The 17,118-nt window shown below is 48.2% G+C and overlaps 1 protein-coding gene across 4 annotated transcripts in view; it reads left to right on the forward strand.

Annotated features, from left to right (window-relative positions):
* LOC139225819 (haloacid dehalogenase-like hydrolase domain-containing 5) overlaps positions 1–17,118 on the forward strand; it is a 362,103-nt gene that overhangs the window by 7,269 nt on the left and 337,716 nt on the right. For 2 of the 4 annotated variants that reach the window (XM_070856663.1, XM_070856665.1), the window contains exon 2: positions 1,879–2,031. The exons of the other annotated variants lie outside the window; for them this stretch is intronic. In XM_070856663.1, coding sequence (XP_070712764.1) covers positions 1,879–2,031 — 153 coding nt within the window. The remainder of the gene's footprint in view (positions 1–1,878; positions 2,032–17,118) is intronic. 4 annotated transcript variants of the gene reach the window in all.

The raw sequence follows: 17,118 nt of genomic DNA on the forward strand, positions 1-17,118 counted from the left end.
GAGAAATATTTATGTTCCGGTTTGAGGGCATTAAAAATGGTGGAGGGATCTGCGACCAAAGGAGCTTTTTGATCAATACACTGGTTAGCTTTCCTATAATCGACAGTCAAACGCCAAGTCTCATTAGATTTCTGTACCGGCCACACAGGACTATTGGAGGAGCTATGCGTTTTAATAAGCACCCCTTGTTTCTCCAATTGCTGAATAACCAGTAAGATTTCCGCGATGGCAGTTGGACTGATGGGATACTGTTTAGTGCATGGAGGCTTGGTCCCGGTAAATCACGCAGGCTCCATCTGGAGTAGGCCACAATCGTTCTTATCTTTAGCCCATATCGAGTGTTCCTTCAATTCTTCTTTATTCAAAGTTCTAATTGACCATGTCATCCGACCATCCTCGAAATGCAACGATGAATCTACTTGGATTAGAACGTCCATTCCCAAAAGGGGTTGATCTACTGGGCCTACCCAGACCGGCGTGGTTAGTTCATGTGGACCCAGCCCTATAAGTACCGGTGTTGTCCTTTTAATTTCCATTTTCTGGCCCCCAACTCCATAGGCTGTACATGCCCTACCATCCAACGGCAAAGAGTCTCCATATTGTAGGGGTAAACATGTTAATTCCGCCCCTGTGTCGAAAAGACAGTCCACATCCTTATCGCCCACCCTCACAGTTATATATAGCCCATCTCCCCTCTGTTGTATTAGTGCGAGGAGGAGGGCCAGGGTGGGCTCTAATTGTTTTTTGCTTTCCCAAGTAACTCCTTCTGTTGTTGTATTGTCAGTCGCTTAAATGCTTCTATGAGGTCGGTATCTTGTGACTAGCCTGGTTTGTTGGCTGAATTGTATCCCTGGTTGCGTCCTCTTCCCCAGCCATGACCTTGCTGTTTTGCCCTGCACGTCTTGGCCCAGTGACCTTCTTTCCCACAATAATGACATTTTCCGGGTAATTTTCCTAATGACTGTTTATCGGAATCCTGGGATTTCCATCCCATAGCTTGTACAGCTCGGACTTTAGCTCCCATATCCCGATCTAATTGGTTACATCGATCCACCAATGTTGCAAAGGTAGTTCGTCTACCTTCCCAGTCCGGTAATACTACCTTAAGCATTTTGGACAGTTCTGGCTTTAGACCTGCCACGAAAGCTGCTTTCAAGGGTCCAAACACTTGTTCATCCATTTCGTCATCCGTATTATTCATACCCGAATGTTCTAGCCACGTGCATCTAGACCGCTTGTCATACTCCAGGACCTCCTCTGTTCCTTTCTGTTGGCAGGCTGCAATTTTTCCCCAGTCTGTCTTAGCTGGACTGAAGGCTTGCAGCCAGTGTTTAATCGCATCCCACCCTGCGTCTAATTCTTGCTCATGCTGCCCCAAAGCTTCTTCTACCTTGTCGTGCAATTTTCTTCCCTGTGTTTTTGGCACCATTATGGTCAAAATTTGCACTCCGTCCCAGGGATGAAGTTTATATATATATTACTTAAGCGGTCCAATTGGTCCCACGTTTTCACTCCCCCTTTCTTTGGGTTGGGCAATTCCTTGGACCATTTATCAATTTTCTCTAGGTCTGCCGGATCATGAAATAAGTATTCTGCATACACCCTTTTCCTCGTTTTTTTGGTTCCGCCCTCATCCGCAGTCTCTTCTGATTTGACTACAACTCGTCTTTTTTTAAATGGGGCAAAGCTCACCCCTAATTCTTCATCCTCCGACCCTGTATCGTCAATGGATTCAGAATCCGTATCTATTCCTCCTCGAGTTTGCGCTTTTAATTTATCCAAACATGGGTACCCTGGGAATTGACCGATACATTTTCCTTTTCCTATTACTGTCTCTTGACCTAATGATTTTTTCCATTCTTTAATTTCACCTTTAAGATCTTGAACTTGAAAAGTCGGAAGCAGAAGTTAAAGTCTTTTCTGTCGCAGCTGTGCAGAAACAGCTTGCAATTGGTCCTTTGTACTGGTCAGGTCCCTATCATGTTGGAACGTGTTATAATTTCATTCCGCTGTCGGATCTGTCCCATAAAGGTAAGGGACCATCAGATTCGCTCTTTATTTTTCATACGGGTCGTTTTTCCCCCGACCCTTTTGATCTTGTCCAAGGACCATTGTCCTGTGGAGGTACCATATTTTTGTTCGATCTTAATACAGGTTTTAGATAAGTTGAATTGTTGCTCTATGTATTCTTTCACCTGTTGGAGGATTTCATCTATCGAAACCTCAGGTGGTGCCTGCCCACCTTTTACAGTTGTTGGCAATTCATTGCTCTTATCTCCTGCTGCCATAATACTTATTTGTTTTCTGGGGTCTCGAGTCGTAGGCTTTCCAGCCGATCAGTGGGTCGGTGATTAATTCACTAACACACGGCTGAAGTTAGACGTCTATGGGATCTCGAGCCGACTACCAACCGGAGGGTTCGCAAACCGGAGGCTTTCGGAATCGCGTAGAAGGAGAGGCGAATTTAGATTTTTGACCGAGGACTTTAATAAAGAGGAGTCCTTAGCTCAGGATGTAGGTCCGATGTCCAAAATTCAGTTTCTTTCGTCAGCGAACCTGTTCGCAATGCCAAATTGTAAGATCTCTTAATTTTCAATGAAATGCGAACTCCGGTTGTAGTTTTAATGTAATTTTATTCTGGCAGCTGCAACAAGCTTCTGGCTTTAAGCCAGGCCTTTGTCCTTCTGAGACCACATGGCCAAAATGGCTGTTCTTATACCTGACTCAGTTTAAAGAAAAGAACGCACCTTCTTTGACCTTATTGGCTCAATTGATATACAGTTAACCTTTAATTGGCTCGCTACCAAAGGTCCCATGAGAGACACACCTGGGAACGACAGACCTATTAGAGACACACCTGGGAACTATAGACCCATTAGAGAGACACACCTGGGAACTATAGACCCATTAGAGACACACCTGGGAACTATAGACCCATTAGAGACACACCTGGGAACTACAGACCCATTAGAGAGACACACCTGGGAACTACAGACCCATTAGAGAGACACACCTGGGAACTACAGACCCATTAGAGAGACACACCTGGGAACTACAGACCCATTAGAGACACACCTGGGGACTACAGACCCATTAGAGACACATCTGGGAAGTACAGACCCATTAGAGACACACCTGGGAACTACAGACGCATTAGAGAGACACACCTGGAAACTACAGACCCATTAGAGAGACACACCTGGGAACTACAGACCCATTTGAGACACACCTGGGAACTACAGACCCATTAGAGAGAGACACAGCTGGGAACTACAGACCCATTAGAGAGACACAGCTGGGAACTACAGACCCATTAGAGAGACACAGCTGGGAACTACAGACCCATTAGAGAGACACACCTGGGAGCTAAAGACCCATGGGAGACATATTGAGGAACTACACAACCATTAGAGACACACCTGGGAACTACAGACCCATTAGAGAGGCACACCTGGGAACTACAGACCCATTAGAGACATACCTGGGAACTACAGACCCATTAGAGAGACACACCTGGGAACCAAAACACCCATTAGAGAGACACACCTGGGAATTACAGACCCATTAGAGACACACCTGGGAACTACAAACCCATTAGAGAGAGACACAGCTGGGAACTACAGACGCATTAGAGAGACACACCTGGGAATTACAGACCCATTAGAGAGACACACCTGGGAACTACAGACCCATTAGAGAGAAACCTGGGAACTGCAGACCCATTAGAGAGACACGCCTGGGAACTATAGACCCATTAGAGACACACCTGCGAATTACATACCCATTAGAGAGTGACACTCCTGGGAAATACAGACCCATTAGACATACACACCTGGGAACTATAGACGCATTAGAGAGACACACCTGGGAACTATAGACCCATTGGAGACATATCTGGGAACGACAAACCCATTAGAGACACACCTGAGAACTACAGACCCACAAGAGACACAACTGGGAACTATAGACGCATTAGAGAGACACACCTGGGAACTACAGACACATTAGAGAAACACAGCTGGGAACTATAGACTCATTGGAGACATATTGAGGAACTACAAAACAATTAGAGACACACCTGAGAACTACAGACCCACTCGAGACACACCTGTGAACTACAGACCCAGTGAGACACACCTGGGAATTACAGACCCATTGGAGAGACACACCTGGAAACCAAAACACCCATTAGAGAGACACACCTGGGAACTACAGACCCATTAGAGAGACACACCTGGGAACTACAGACCCATTGGAGAGACACACCTGGGAACCAAAACACCCATTAGAGAGACACACCTGGGAACTACAGACCCACTAGAGACACACTTGGGAACTAGAGACCCATTAGACACACACTTGGGAACTACAGACCCATGAGAGAGACATACCTGGAAACTACAGACCCATTAGAGAGACACACCTGGGAACCAAAACACCCATCAGAGAGACACACCTGGGAACTACAGATCCATTAGAGACACACCTGGGAACTACAGACCCTTTAGAGACACACTTAGAACGACAGACCCATTAGAGAAACACCTGGGATCGACAGATCCATTGGAGAGACACACCTGGGAACTATAGACCCATTAGAGAGACACACCTGGGAACTACAGACCCATTAGAGAGACACACCTGGGAACTATAGACCCATTGGAGACATATCTGGGAACTACAAACCCATTAGAGACACACCTGAGAACTACAGACACACAAGAGACACACCTGGGAACTATAGACGCATTAGAGAGACACACCTGGGAACTACAGACCCATTATAGAAACACACCTGGGAACTATAGACACATTGGAGACATATTGAGGAACTACAAAACCATTAGAGACACACCTGAGAACTACAGACCCACTCGAGACACACCTGGGAACTACAGACCCATTCGAGACACACCTGGGAACTACAGACCCATTAGAGAGACACACCTGGGAACCAAAACACCCATTAGAGAGACACACCTGAGAACTACAGACCCATTAGAGACACACCTGGGAACTACAGACCCATTAGAGAGAGACACACCTGGGAACTACGCATCCATTAGAGAGACACACCTGGGAATAATAGACCCATTAGAGAGACACACCTGGGAACTACAGACCCATTAAAGATATACCTAGGAACTACAGACCCATGAGAGACACACCTGGGAACTACAGACCCTTTAGAGACACACCTGGGAACGACAGACCCATTAGGGAAACACCTGGGAACTACAGATGCATTAGAGAGACACACCTGGCAACTATAGACCCATTAGAGAGACACACCTGGGGACTACAGACCCATTAGAGAGACACACCTGGGAACTATAGACCCATTGGAGACATGTCTGGGAACTACAAACCCATTAGTGACACACCTGAGAACGACAGACCCACGAGAGACACACCTGGGAACTATAGACGCATTAGAGAGACACACCTGGGAACTACAGACCCATTCGAGACACACCTGGGAACTACAGACCCATGAGAGAGACACACCTGGGAACCAAAACACCCATTAGAGAGACACACCTGGGAACTACAGACCCATGAGAGACACACCTGGGAACGACAGACCCATTAGAGAGAGACACAGTTGGGAACTACAGGCCCATTAGAGAGAGACACACCTGGGAACTACAGATCCATTAGAGAGACACACCTGGGAACTATAGACCCATTAGAGAGACACACCTGGGAACTACAGACCCACTAGAGACACACTTGGGAACTAGAGACCCATTAGAGACACACTTGGGAACTACAGACCCATGAGAGAGACATACCTGGGAACTAGAGACCCATTAGAGAGACACACATGGGAACCAAAACACCCATCAGAGAGAAAAACCTGGGAACTACAGATCCATTAGAGAGACACACATGGGAACTACAGACCCATTAGAGACACACCTGGGAACTACAGATCCATTAGAGAGACACACCTGGGAACTATAGACCCATTAGAGAGACACACCTGGGAACGACAGACCCACTAGAGACACACTTGAGAACTAGAGACCGATTAGAGACACACTTGGGAACTACAGACCCATGAGAGAGACATACCTGGGAACGACAGACCCATTAGAGACACATCTGGGAACGACAGACCCATTAGAGACACACCTGGGAACTACAGATCCATTAGAGAGACACACCTGGGAACTTTCGACCCATTAGAGAGACACACCTGAGAACTACAGACCCATTAGAGACACACCTGGGAACTACAGACCCATTAGAGAGACACACCTGGGAACCAAAACACCCATTAGAGAGACACACCTGGGAACTACAGACCCATTAGAGACACAGCTGGGAACTACAGGCCCATTAGAGAGAAACACAGCTGGGAACTACAGACGCATTAGAGAGACACACCTGGGAACTACCGACCCATTAGAGAGACACACCTGGAAACTACAGACCCATTAGAGACACACCTGGGAACTACAGATCCATTAGAGAGACACACCAGGGAACTATAGACCCATTAGAGAGACACACCTGGGAACTACAGACCCACTAGAGACACACTTGAGAACTAGAGACCCATTAGAGACACACTTGGGAACTACAGGCCCATGAGAGAGACATACCTGGGAACGACAGACCCATTAGAGAGACACACCTGGGAATCAAAACAACCATTAGAGACACACCTGGGAACTACAGATCCATTAGAGAGACACACCTGGGAACTTTCGACACATTAGAGAGACACACCTGAGAACTACAGACCCATTAGAGAAACACCTGGGAATTACAGACCCATTAGAGACATACCATGGAACTACAGACCCATGAGAGACACACCTGGGAACTACAGACCCATTAGAGACACACCTGGGAACTACAGACCCTTTAGAGACACATCTGGGAAGTACAGACCCTTTCGAGAAACACCTGGGAACGACAGACCCATTGGGACACACCTGGGAACTGCAGACCCATTAGAGACACATCTGGGAACTACAGACCCATTAGAGACAATATCTGGGAACTAGTGACATATGAGAGACACACCTGGGAACAACAGATCCATGAGAGACACACCTGGGAACTACAGACCCATTAGAGATACACCTGGGAACTACAGACCTATTAGAGACAGAGACAGCTGGGAACTACAGACGCATTAGAGAGACACACCTGGGAACTGCAGACCCATTAGAGAGACACACCTGGGAACTAGAGACCCATTAGAGACACACTTGGGGACTACAGACCATGAGAGAGACACAGCTGGGAACTACAGACCCATTAGAGAGAGACACAGCTGGGAACTACAGACGCATTAGAGAGACACACCTTGGACCGACAGACCCATTAGAGACACACCTGGGAACTACAGACCCATTAGTGAGAGAGACAACTGGGAACTACAGACGCATTAGAGAGACACCTCTGAGAACTACAGACCCATTAGAGAGACACACCTGTGAACTACAGACCCATTGGAGACCTACCTGGGAACTACAGACCCATGAGAGACACACCTGGGAACTACAGACCCATGAGAGACACACCTGGGAACTACAGACCCATTAGAGACACACCTGGGTACTACAGACCCATGAGAGACACACCTGGGAACTGTGAACCCAGTGGAGACATATCTGGGAACTATAGACCCATTAGAGACACACCTGAGAACTACAGACCCACTAGAGACACACTTGGGAACTACAGACCCATTCGAGAGACACACCTGGGAACTATAGACCCATTAGAGAGACACACTTGGGAACTACAGACCCATGAGAGAGACATACCTGGGAACTACAGACCCATTAGAGAGACACAACTGGGAACCAAAACACCGATCAGAGAGACACACATGGGAACTACAGACCCATTAGAGACACACCTGGGAACTATAGACGCATTAGAGGGACACACCTGGGAACTACAGACACATTAGAGAAACACACCTGGGAACTATAGACACATTGGAGACATATTGAGGAACTACAAAACCATTAGAGACACACCTGAGAACTACAGACCCACTCGAGACACACCTGGGAACTACAGACCCATTAGAGAGACACACCTGGGAACTACAGACCCATTAGAGACACACGTGGGAACTAGAGACCCATTAGAGACACACTTGGGAACTACAGACCCATGAGAGAGACATACCTGGGAACTACTGACCCATTAGAGAGACACACCTGGGAACCTAAACACCCATCAGAGAGACACACCTGGGAACTACAGACCCATTAGAGACACACCTGGGAACTACAGACGCATTAGAGAGACACACCTGGGAACTACACATCCATTAGAGAGACACACCTGGGAATAATAGACCCATTAGAGAGACACACCTGGGAACTACAGACCCATTAGAGACATACCTAGGAACTACAGCCCCATCAGAGACACACCTGGGAACTACAGACCCTTTAGAGACACACCTAGGAACGACAGACCCATTAGAGAAACACCTGGGAACGACAGATCCATTAGAGAGACACACCTGGCAACTATAGACCCATTGGAGACATATCTGGGAACGACAAACCCATTAGAGACACACCTGAGAACTACAGACCCATTAGAGACACACCTGGGAACTACAGACCCATTAGAGAGAGACACAGCTGGGAACTACAGGCCCATTAGAGAGAGACACTGCTGGGAACTACAGACGCATTAGAGAGACACACCTGGGAACTACAGACCCATTAGAGAGACACACCTGGAAACTACAGACCCATTAGAGACACACCTGGGAACTACAGATCCATTAGAGAGACACACCTGGGAACTATAGACCCATTAGAGAGACACACCTGGGAACTACAGATCCATTAGAGAGACACACCTGGGAACTATAGACCCATTAGAGAGACACACCTGGGAACTACAGACCCACTAGAGACACCCTTGGGAACTAGAGACCCATTAGAGACACACTTGGGAACTACAGACCCATTAGAGAGACACAACTGGGAACCAAAACACCCATCAGAGAGACACACCTGGGAACGACAGACCCATTAGAGAGACACACCTGGGAACTACAAACGCATTAGAGAGACACACCTGGGAACTACACATCCATTAGAGAGACACACCTGGGAATAATAGACCCATTAGAGAGACACACCTGGGAACTACAGACCTATTAGAGACATACCTAGGAACTACAGACCCATGAGAGACACACCTGGGAACTGCAGACCCTTTAGAGACACACCTGGGACCGACAGACCCATTAGGGAAACACCTGGGAACTACAGATCCATTAGAGAGACACACCTGGAAACTACAGACCCATTAGAGACACACCTGGGAACTATAGATCCATTAGAGAGACACACCTGGGAACTATAGACCCATTAGAGAGACACACCTGGGAACTACAGACCCACTAGAGACACACTTGAGAACTAGAGACCCATTCGAGACACACTTGGGAACTACAGACCCATGAGAGAGACATACCTGGGAACGACAGACCCATTAGAGACACATCTGGGAACGACAGACCCATTAGAGAGAGACAGCTGGGAACTACAGACGCATTAGAGAGACACACCTGGGAACTACAGACCCATTAGAGAGACACACCTGGGAACTAGAGACCCATTAGAGACACACCTGGGAACTACAGACCCATTAGAGAGACACACCTGGGAACCAAAACACCCATTAGAGAGACACACCTGGGAACTACAGACCCATTAGGGAGAGACACAGCTGGGAACTACAGGCCCATTAGAGAGACACACCTGGGAACCAAAACACCCATCAGAGAGACACACCTGGGAACTACAGACCCATTAGAGAGACACACCTGGGAACTACAGACCCATTAGAGACACACCTGGGAATTACAGACCCATTAGAGACACACCTGGGAACTACAGATCCAGTAGAGAGACACACCTGGGAACTTTCGACCCCTTAGAGAGACACACCTGAGAACTACAGACCCATTAGAGAAACACCTGGGAACTACAGACCCATTAGAGACACACCAGGGAACTACAGACCCATGAGAGACACACCTGGGAACTACAGACCCATTAGAGACACACCTGGGAACTACAGACCCTTTAGAGACACACCTGGGAAGTACCGACCCTTTCGAGAAACACCTGGGAACGACAGACCCATTGGGACACACCTGGGAACTACAGACCCATTAGAGACACATCTGGGAACTACAGACCCATTAGAGACACATCTGGGAACTACGGACACATGAGAGACACACCTGGGAACAACAGATCCATTAGAGACACACCTGGGAACTACAGACCCATTAGAGACACACCTGGGAACTACAGACCAATTAGAGACAGAGATAGCTGGGAACTACAGACCCATGAGAGAGACACACCTGGGAACTACAGACCCATTAGAGACACACCTGGGAACTACAGACCCATTAGAGAGAGACACAGCTGGGAACTACAGACCCATTAGAGACACACCTGGGAACTACAGACCCATGAGAGAGAGAGACACAGCTGGGAACTACAGACGCATTAGAGAGACACACCTGGGAACTACAGACCCATTAGAGACACACCTGGGAACTACAGACCCATTAGAGAGAGAGACAGCTGGGAACTACAGACGCATTAGAGAGACACACCTGGGAACTACAGACCCATTAGAGAGACACACCTGGGAACTACAGACCCATTGGAGACCTACCTGGGAACTACAGACCCATGAGAGACACACCTGGGAACTACAGACCCATTAGAGACCCACCTGGGAACTACAGACCCTTTAGAGACACACCTGGGAACGACAGACCCTTTAGAGACACACCTGGGAACTACAGACCCTTTAGAGACACACCTGGGAACTACAGACCCATGAGAGACACACCTGGGAACTGTGAACCCAGTGGAGACATATCTGGGAACTCTAGACCCATTAGAGACACACCTGGGAACTACAGATCCATTAGAGAGACATACCTGGGAACTATAGACCCATTAGAGAGACACACCTGGGAACTACAGACCCACTAGAGACACACTTGGGAACTATAGACCCATGAGAGAGACACACCTGGGAACTACAGACCCACTAGAGACACACTTGAGAACTAGAGACCCATTAGAGACACACTTGGGAACTACAGACCCATGAGAGAGACATACCTGGGAACGACAGACCCATTAGAGAGACACACCTGGGAACCAAAACACCCATCAGAGAGACACACCTGGGAACTACAGACCCATTAGAGAGACACACCTGGGAACTACAGACCCATTAGAGACACACCTGGGAACTACAGACCCATTAGAGACACACCTGGGAACTACAGATCCATTAGAGAGACACACCTGGGAACTTTCGACCCATTAGAGAGACACACCTGAGAACTACAGACCCATTAGAGAAACACCTGGGAACTACAGACCCATTAGAGACACACCAGGGAACTACAGACCCATTAGAGAAACACCTGGGAACTACAGACCCATTAGAGACACACCTGGGAACTACAGACCCATGAGAGACACACCTGGGAACTACAGACCCTTTCGAGACACACCTGGGAAGTACAGACCCTTTCGAGAAACACCTGGGAACGACAGACCCATTGGGACACACCTGGGAACTACAGACCCATTAGAGACACATCTTGGAATTACGGACACATGAGAGACACACCTGGAAACAACAGATCCATGAGAGACACACCTGGGAACAACAGATTCATTAGAGACACACCTGGGAACGACAGACCCATTAGAGACACACCTGGGAACGACAGACCCATTCGAGACAGAGATAGCTGGGAACTACAGACGCATGAGAGAGACACACCTGGGAACTGCAGACCCATTAGAGAGACACACCTGGGAACTACAGACCCATTAGAGACACACGTGGGAACTACAGACACATGAGAGAGACACACCTGGGAACTACAGACCCATTAGAGACACACCTGGGAACTACAGACCCACTAGAGACACACTTGGGAACTAGAGACCCATTAGAGACACACTTGGGAACTACAGACCCATGAGAGACACATACCTGGGAACTACTGACCCATTAGAGAGACACACCTGGGAACCAAAACACCCATCAGAGAGACACACCTGGGAACGAGAGACCCATTAGAGAGACACACCTGGGAACTACAGACCCATTAGAGACACACCTGGGAACTACAGACGTATTAGAGAGACACACCTGGGAACTACACATCCATTAGTGAGACACACCTGGGAATAATAGACCCATTAGAGAGACACACCTGGGAACTACAGACCCATTAGAGACATACCTAGGAACTACAGCCCCATGAGAGACACACCTGGGAACTACAGACCCTTTAGAGACACACCTGGGAACGACAGACCCATTAGAGAAACACCTGGGAACGACAGATCCATTAGAGAGACACACCTGGCAACTATAGACCCATTGGAGACATATCTGGGAACGACAAACCCATTAGAGACACACCTGAGAACTACAGACCCATTAGAGACACACCTGGGAACTACAGACCCATTAGAGAGAGACACAGCTGGGAACTACAGGCCCATTAGAGAGAGACACAGCTGGGAACTACAGATCCATTAGAGACACACCTGGGAACTACAGACCCATTAGAGACAGACTTGGGAACTACAGACCCATTAGAGAGACACACCTGGGAACCAAAACACCCATCAGAGAGACACACCTGGGAACGACAGACCCATTAGAGAGACACACCTGGGAACTACCGACCCATTAGAGACACACCTGGGAACTACAGACGCATTAGAGAGACACACCTGGGAACTACACATCCATTAGAGAGACACACCTGGGAATAATAGACCCATTAGAGAGACACACCTGGGAACTACAGACCTATTAGAGACATACCTTGGAACTACAGACCCATGAGAGACACACCTGGGAACGACAGACCCATTAGAGAGACACACCTGGGAACCAAAACACCCATCAGAGAGACACACCTGGGAACTACAGACCCATTAGAGAAACACACCTGGGAACTACAGACCCATTAGAGACACACCTGGGAACTACAGACGCATTACAGAGACACACCTGGGAACTACACATCCATTAGTGAGACACACCTGGGAATAATAGACCCATTAGAGAGACACACCTGGGAACTACAGACCCATTAGAGACATACCTAGGAACTACAGCCCCATGAGAGACACACCTGGGAACTACAGACCCTTTAGAGACACACCTGGGAACGACAGACCCATTAGAGAAACACCTGGGAACGACAGATCCATTAGAGAGACACACCTGGCAACTATAGACCCATTGGAGACATATCTGGGAACGACAAACCCATTAGAGACACACCTGAGAACTACAGACCCATTAGAGACACACCTGGGAACTACAGACCCATTAGAGAGAGACACAGCTGGGAACTACAGGCCCATTAGAGAGAGACACAGCTGGGAACTACAGACGCATTAGAGAGACACACCTGGGAACTACAGACCCATTAGAGAGACACACCTGGAAACTACAGACCCATTAGAGACACACCTGGGAACTACAGATCCATTAGAGAGACACACCTGGGAACTATAGACCCATTAGAGAGACACACCTGGGAACTACAGATCCATTAGAGAGACACACCTGGGAACTATAGACCCATTAGAGAGACACACCTGGGAACTACAGATCCATTAGAGACACACCTGGGAACTACAGACCCATTAGAGACACACTTGGGAACTACAGACCCATTAGAGAGACACACCTGGGAACCAAAACACCCATCAGAGAGACACACCTGGGAACGACAGACCCATTAGAGAGACACACCTGGGAACTACAGACCCATTAGAGACACACCTGGGAACTGCAGACGCATTAGAGAGACACACCTGGGAACTACACATCCATTAGAGAGACACACCTGGGAATAATAGACCCATTAGAGAGACACACCTGGGAACTACAGACCTATTAGAGACATACCTAGGAACTACAGACCCATGAGAGACACACCTGGGAACGACAGACCCATTAGAGAGACACACCTGGGAACCAAAACACCCATCAGAGAGACACACCTGGGAACTACAGACCCATTAGAGAGACACACCTGGGAACTACAGACCCATTAGAGACACACCTGGGAACTACAGACCCATGAGAGACACACCTGGGAACTACAGATCCATTAGAGAGACACACCTGGGAACTTTCGACCCATTAGAGAGACACACCTGAGAACTACAGACCAATTAGAGAAACACCTGGGAACTACAGACCCATTAGAGACACACCAGGAAACTACAGACCCATTAGAGAAACACCTGGGAACTACAGACCCATTAGAGACACACCTGGGAACTACAGACCCATGAGAGACACACCTGGGAACTACAGACCCTTTCGAGACACACCTGGGAAGTACAGACCCTTTAGAGACACACCTGGGAACGACAGACCCATTGGGACACACCTGGGAACTACAGACCCATTAGAGACACACTTGGGAACTACAGACCCATTAGAGAGACACACCTGGGAACCAAAACACCCATCAGAGAGACACACCTGGGAACTACACATCCATTAGAGAGACACACCTGGGAATAATAGACCCATTAGAGAGACACACCTGGGAACTACAGACCTATTAGAGACATACCTAGGAACTACAGACCCATGAGAGACACACCTGGGAACGACAGACCCATTAGAGAGACACACCTGGGAACCAAAACACCCATCAGAGAGACACACCTGGGAACTACAGACCCATTAGAGAGACACACCTGGGAACTACAGACCCATTAGAGACACACCTGGGAACTACAGACGCATTAGAGAGACACACCTGGGAACTACACATCCATTAGTGAGACACACCTGGGAATAATAGACCCATTAGAGAGACACACCTGGGAACTACAGACCCATTAGAGACATACCTAGGAACTACAGCCCCATGAGAGACACACCTGGGAACTACAGACCCTTTAGAGACACACCTGGGAACGACAGACCCATTAGAGAAACACCTGGGAACGACAGATCCATTAGAGAGACACACCTGGCAACTATAGACCCATTGGAGACATATCTGGGAACGACAAACCCATTAGAGACACACCTGAGAACTACAGACCCATTAGAGACACACCTGGGAACTACAGACCCATTAGAGAGAGACACAGCTGGGAACTACAGGCCCATTAGAGAGAGACACAGCTGGGAACTACAGACGCATTAGAGAGACACACCTGGGAACTACAGACCCATTAGAGAGACACACCTGGAAACTACAGATCCATTAGAGACACACCTGGGAACTACAGACCCATTAGAGACAGACTTGGGAACTACAGACCCATTAGAGAGACACACCTGGGAACCAAAACACCCATCAGAGAGACACACCTGGGAACGACAGACCCATTAGAGAGACACACCTGGGAACTACCGACCCATTAGAGACACACCTGGGAACTACAGACGCATTAGAGAGACACACCTGGGAACTACACATCCATTAGAGAGACACACCTGGGAATAATAGACCCATTAGAGAGACACACCTGGGAACTACAGACCTATTAGAGACATACCTTGGAACTACAGACCCATGAGAGACACACCTGGGAACGACAGACCCATTAGAGAGACACACCTGGGAACCAAAACACCCATCAGAGAGACACACCTGGGAACTACAGACCCATTAGAGAGACACACCTGGGAACTACAGACCCATTAGAGACACACCTGGGAACTACAGACGCATTAGAGAGACACACCTGGGAACTACACATCCATTAGTGAGACACACCTGGGAATAATAGACCCATTAGAGAGACACACCTGGGAACTACAGACCCATTAGAGACATACCTAGGAACTACAGCCCCATGAGAGACACACCTGGGAACTACAGACCCTTTAGAGACACACCTGGGAACGACAGACCCATTAGAGAAACACCTGGGAACGACAGATCCATTAGAGAGACACACCTGGCAACTATAGACCCATTGGAGACATATCTGGGAACGACAAACCCATTAGAGACACACCTGAGAACTACAGACCCATTAGAGACACACCTGGGAACTACAGACCCATTAGAGAGAGACTCAGCTGGGAACTACAGGCCCATTAGAGAGAGACACAGCTGGGAACTACAGACGCATTAGAGAGAAACACCTGGGAACTACAGACCCATTAGAGAGACACACCTGGAAACTACAGACCCATTAGAGACACACCTGGGAACTACAGATCCATTAGAGAGACACACCTGGGAACTATAGACCCATTAGAGAGACACACCTGGGAACTACAGATCCATTAGAGACACACCTGGGAACTACAGACCCATTAGAGACACACTTGGGAACTACAGACCCATTAGAGAGACACACCTGGGAACCAAAACACCCATCAGAGAGACACACCTGGGAACGACAGACCCATTAGAGAGACACACCTGGGAACTACAGACCCATTAGAGACACACCTGGGAACTACAGACGCATTAGAGAGACACACCTGGGAACTACACATCCATTAGAGAGACACACCTGGGAATAATAGACCCATTAGAGAGACACACCTGGGAACTACAGACCTATTAGAGACATACCTAGGAACTACAGACCCATGGGAGACACACCTGGGAACGACAGACCCATTAGAGAGACACACCTGGGAACCAAAACACCCATCAGAGAGACACACCTGGGAACTACAGACCCATTAGAGAGACACACCTGGGAACTACAGACCCATTAGAGACACACCTGGGAACTACAGACCCATTAGAGACACACCTGGGAACTACAGATCCATTAGAGAGACACACCTGGGAACTTTCGACCCATTAGAGAGACACACCTGAGAACTACAGACCAATTAGAGAAACACCTGGGAACTACAGACCCATTAGAGACACACCAGGAAACTACAGACCCATTAGAGAAACACCTGGGAACTACAGACCCATTAGAGACACACCTGGGAACTACAGACCCATGAGAGACACACCTGGGAACTACAGACCCTTTCGAGACACACCTGGGAAGTACAGACCCTTTAGAGACACACCTGGGAACGACAGAC

This window comes from Pristiophorus japonicus, chromosome 15 (genome assembly GCF_044704955.1).
Source record: "Pristiophorus japonicus isolate sPriJap1 chromosome 15, sPriJap1.hap1, whole genome shotgun sequence".
Taxonomy (NCBI): Eukaryota; Metazoa; Chordata; class Chondrichthyes; family Pristiophoridae; genus Pristiophorus; species Pristiophorus japonicus.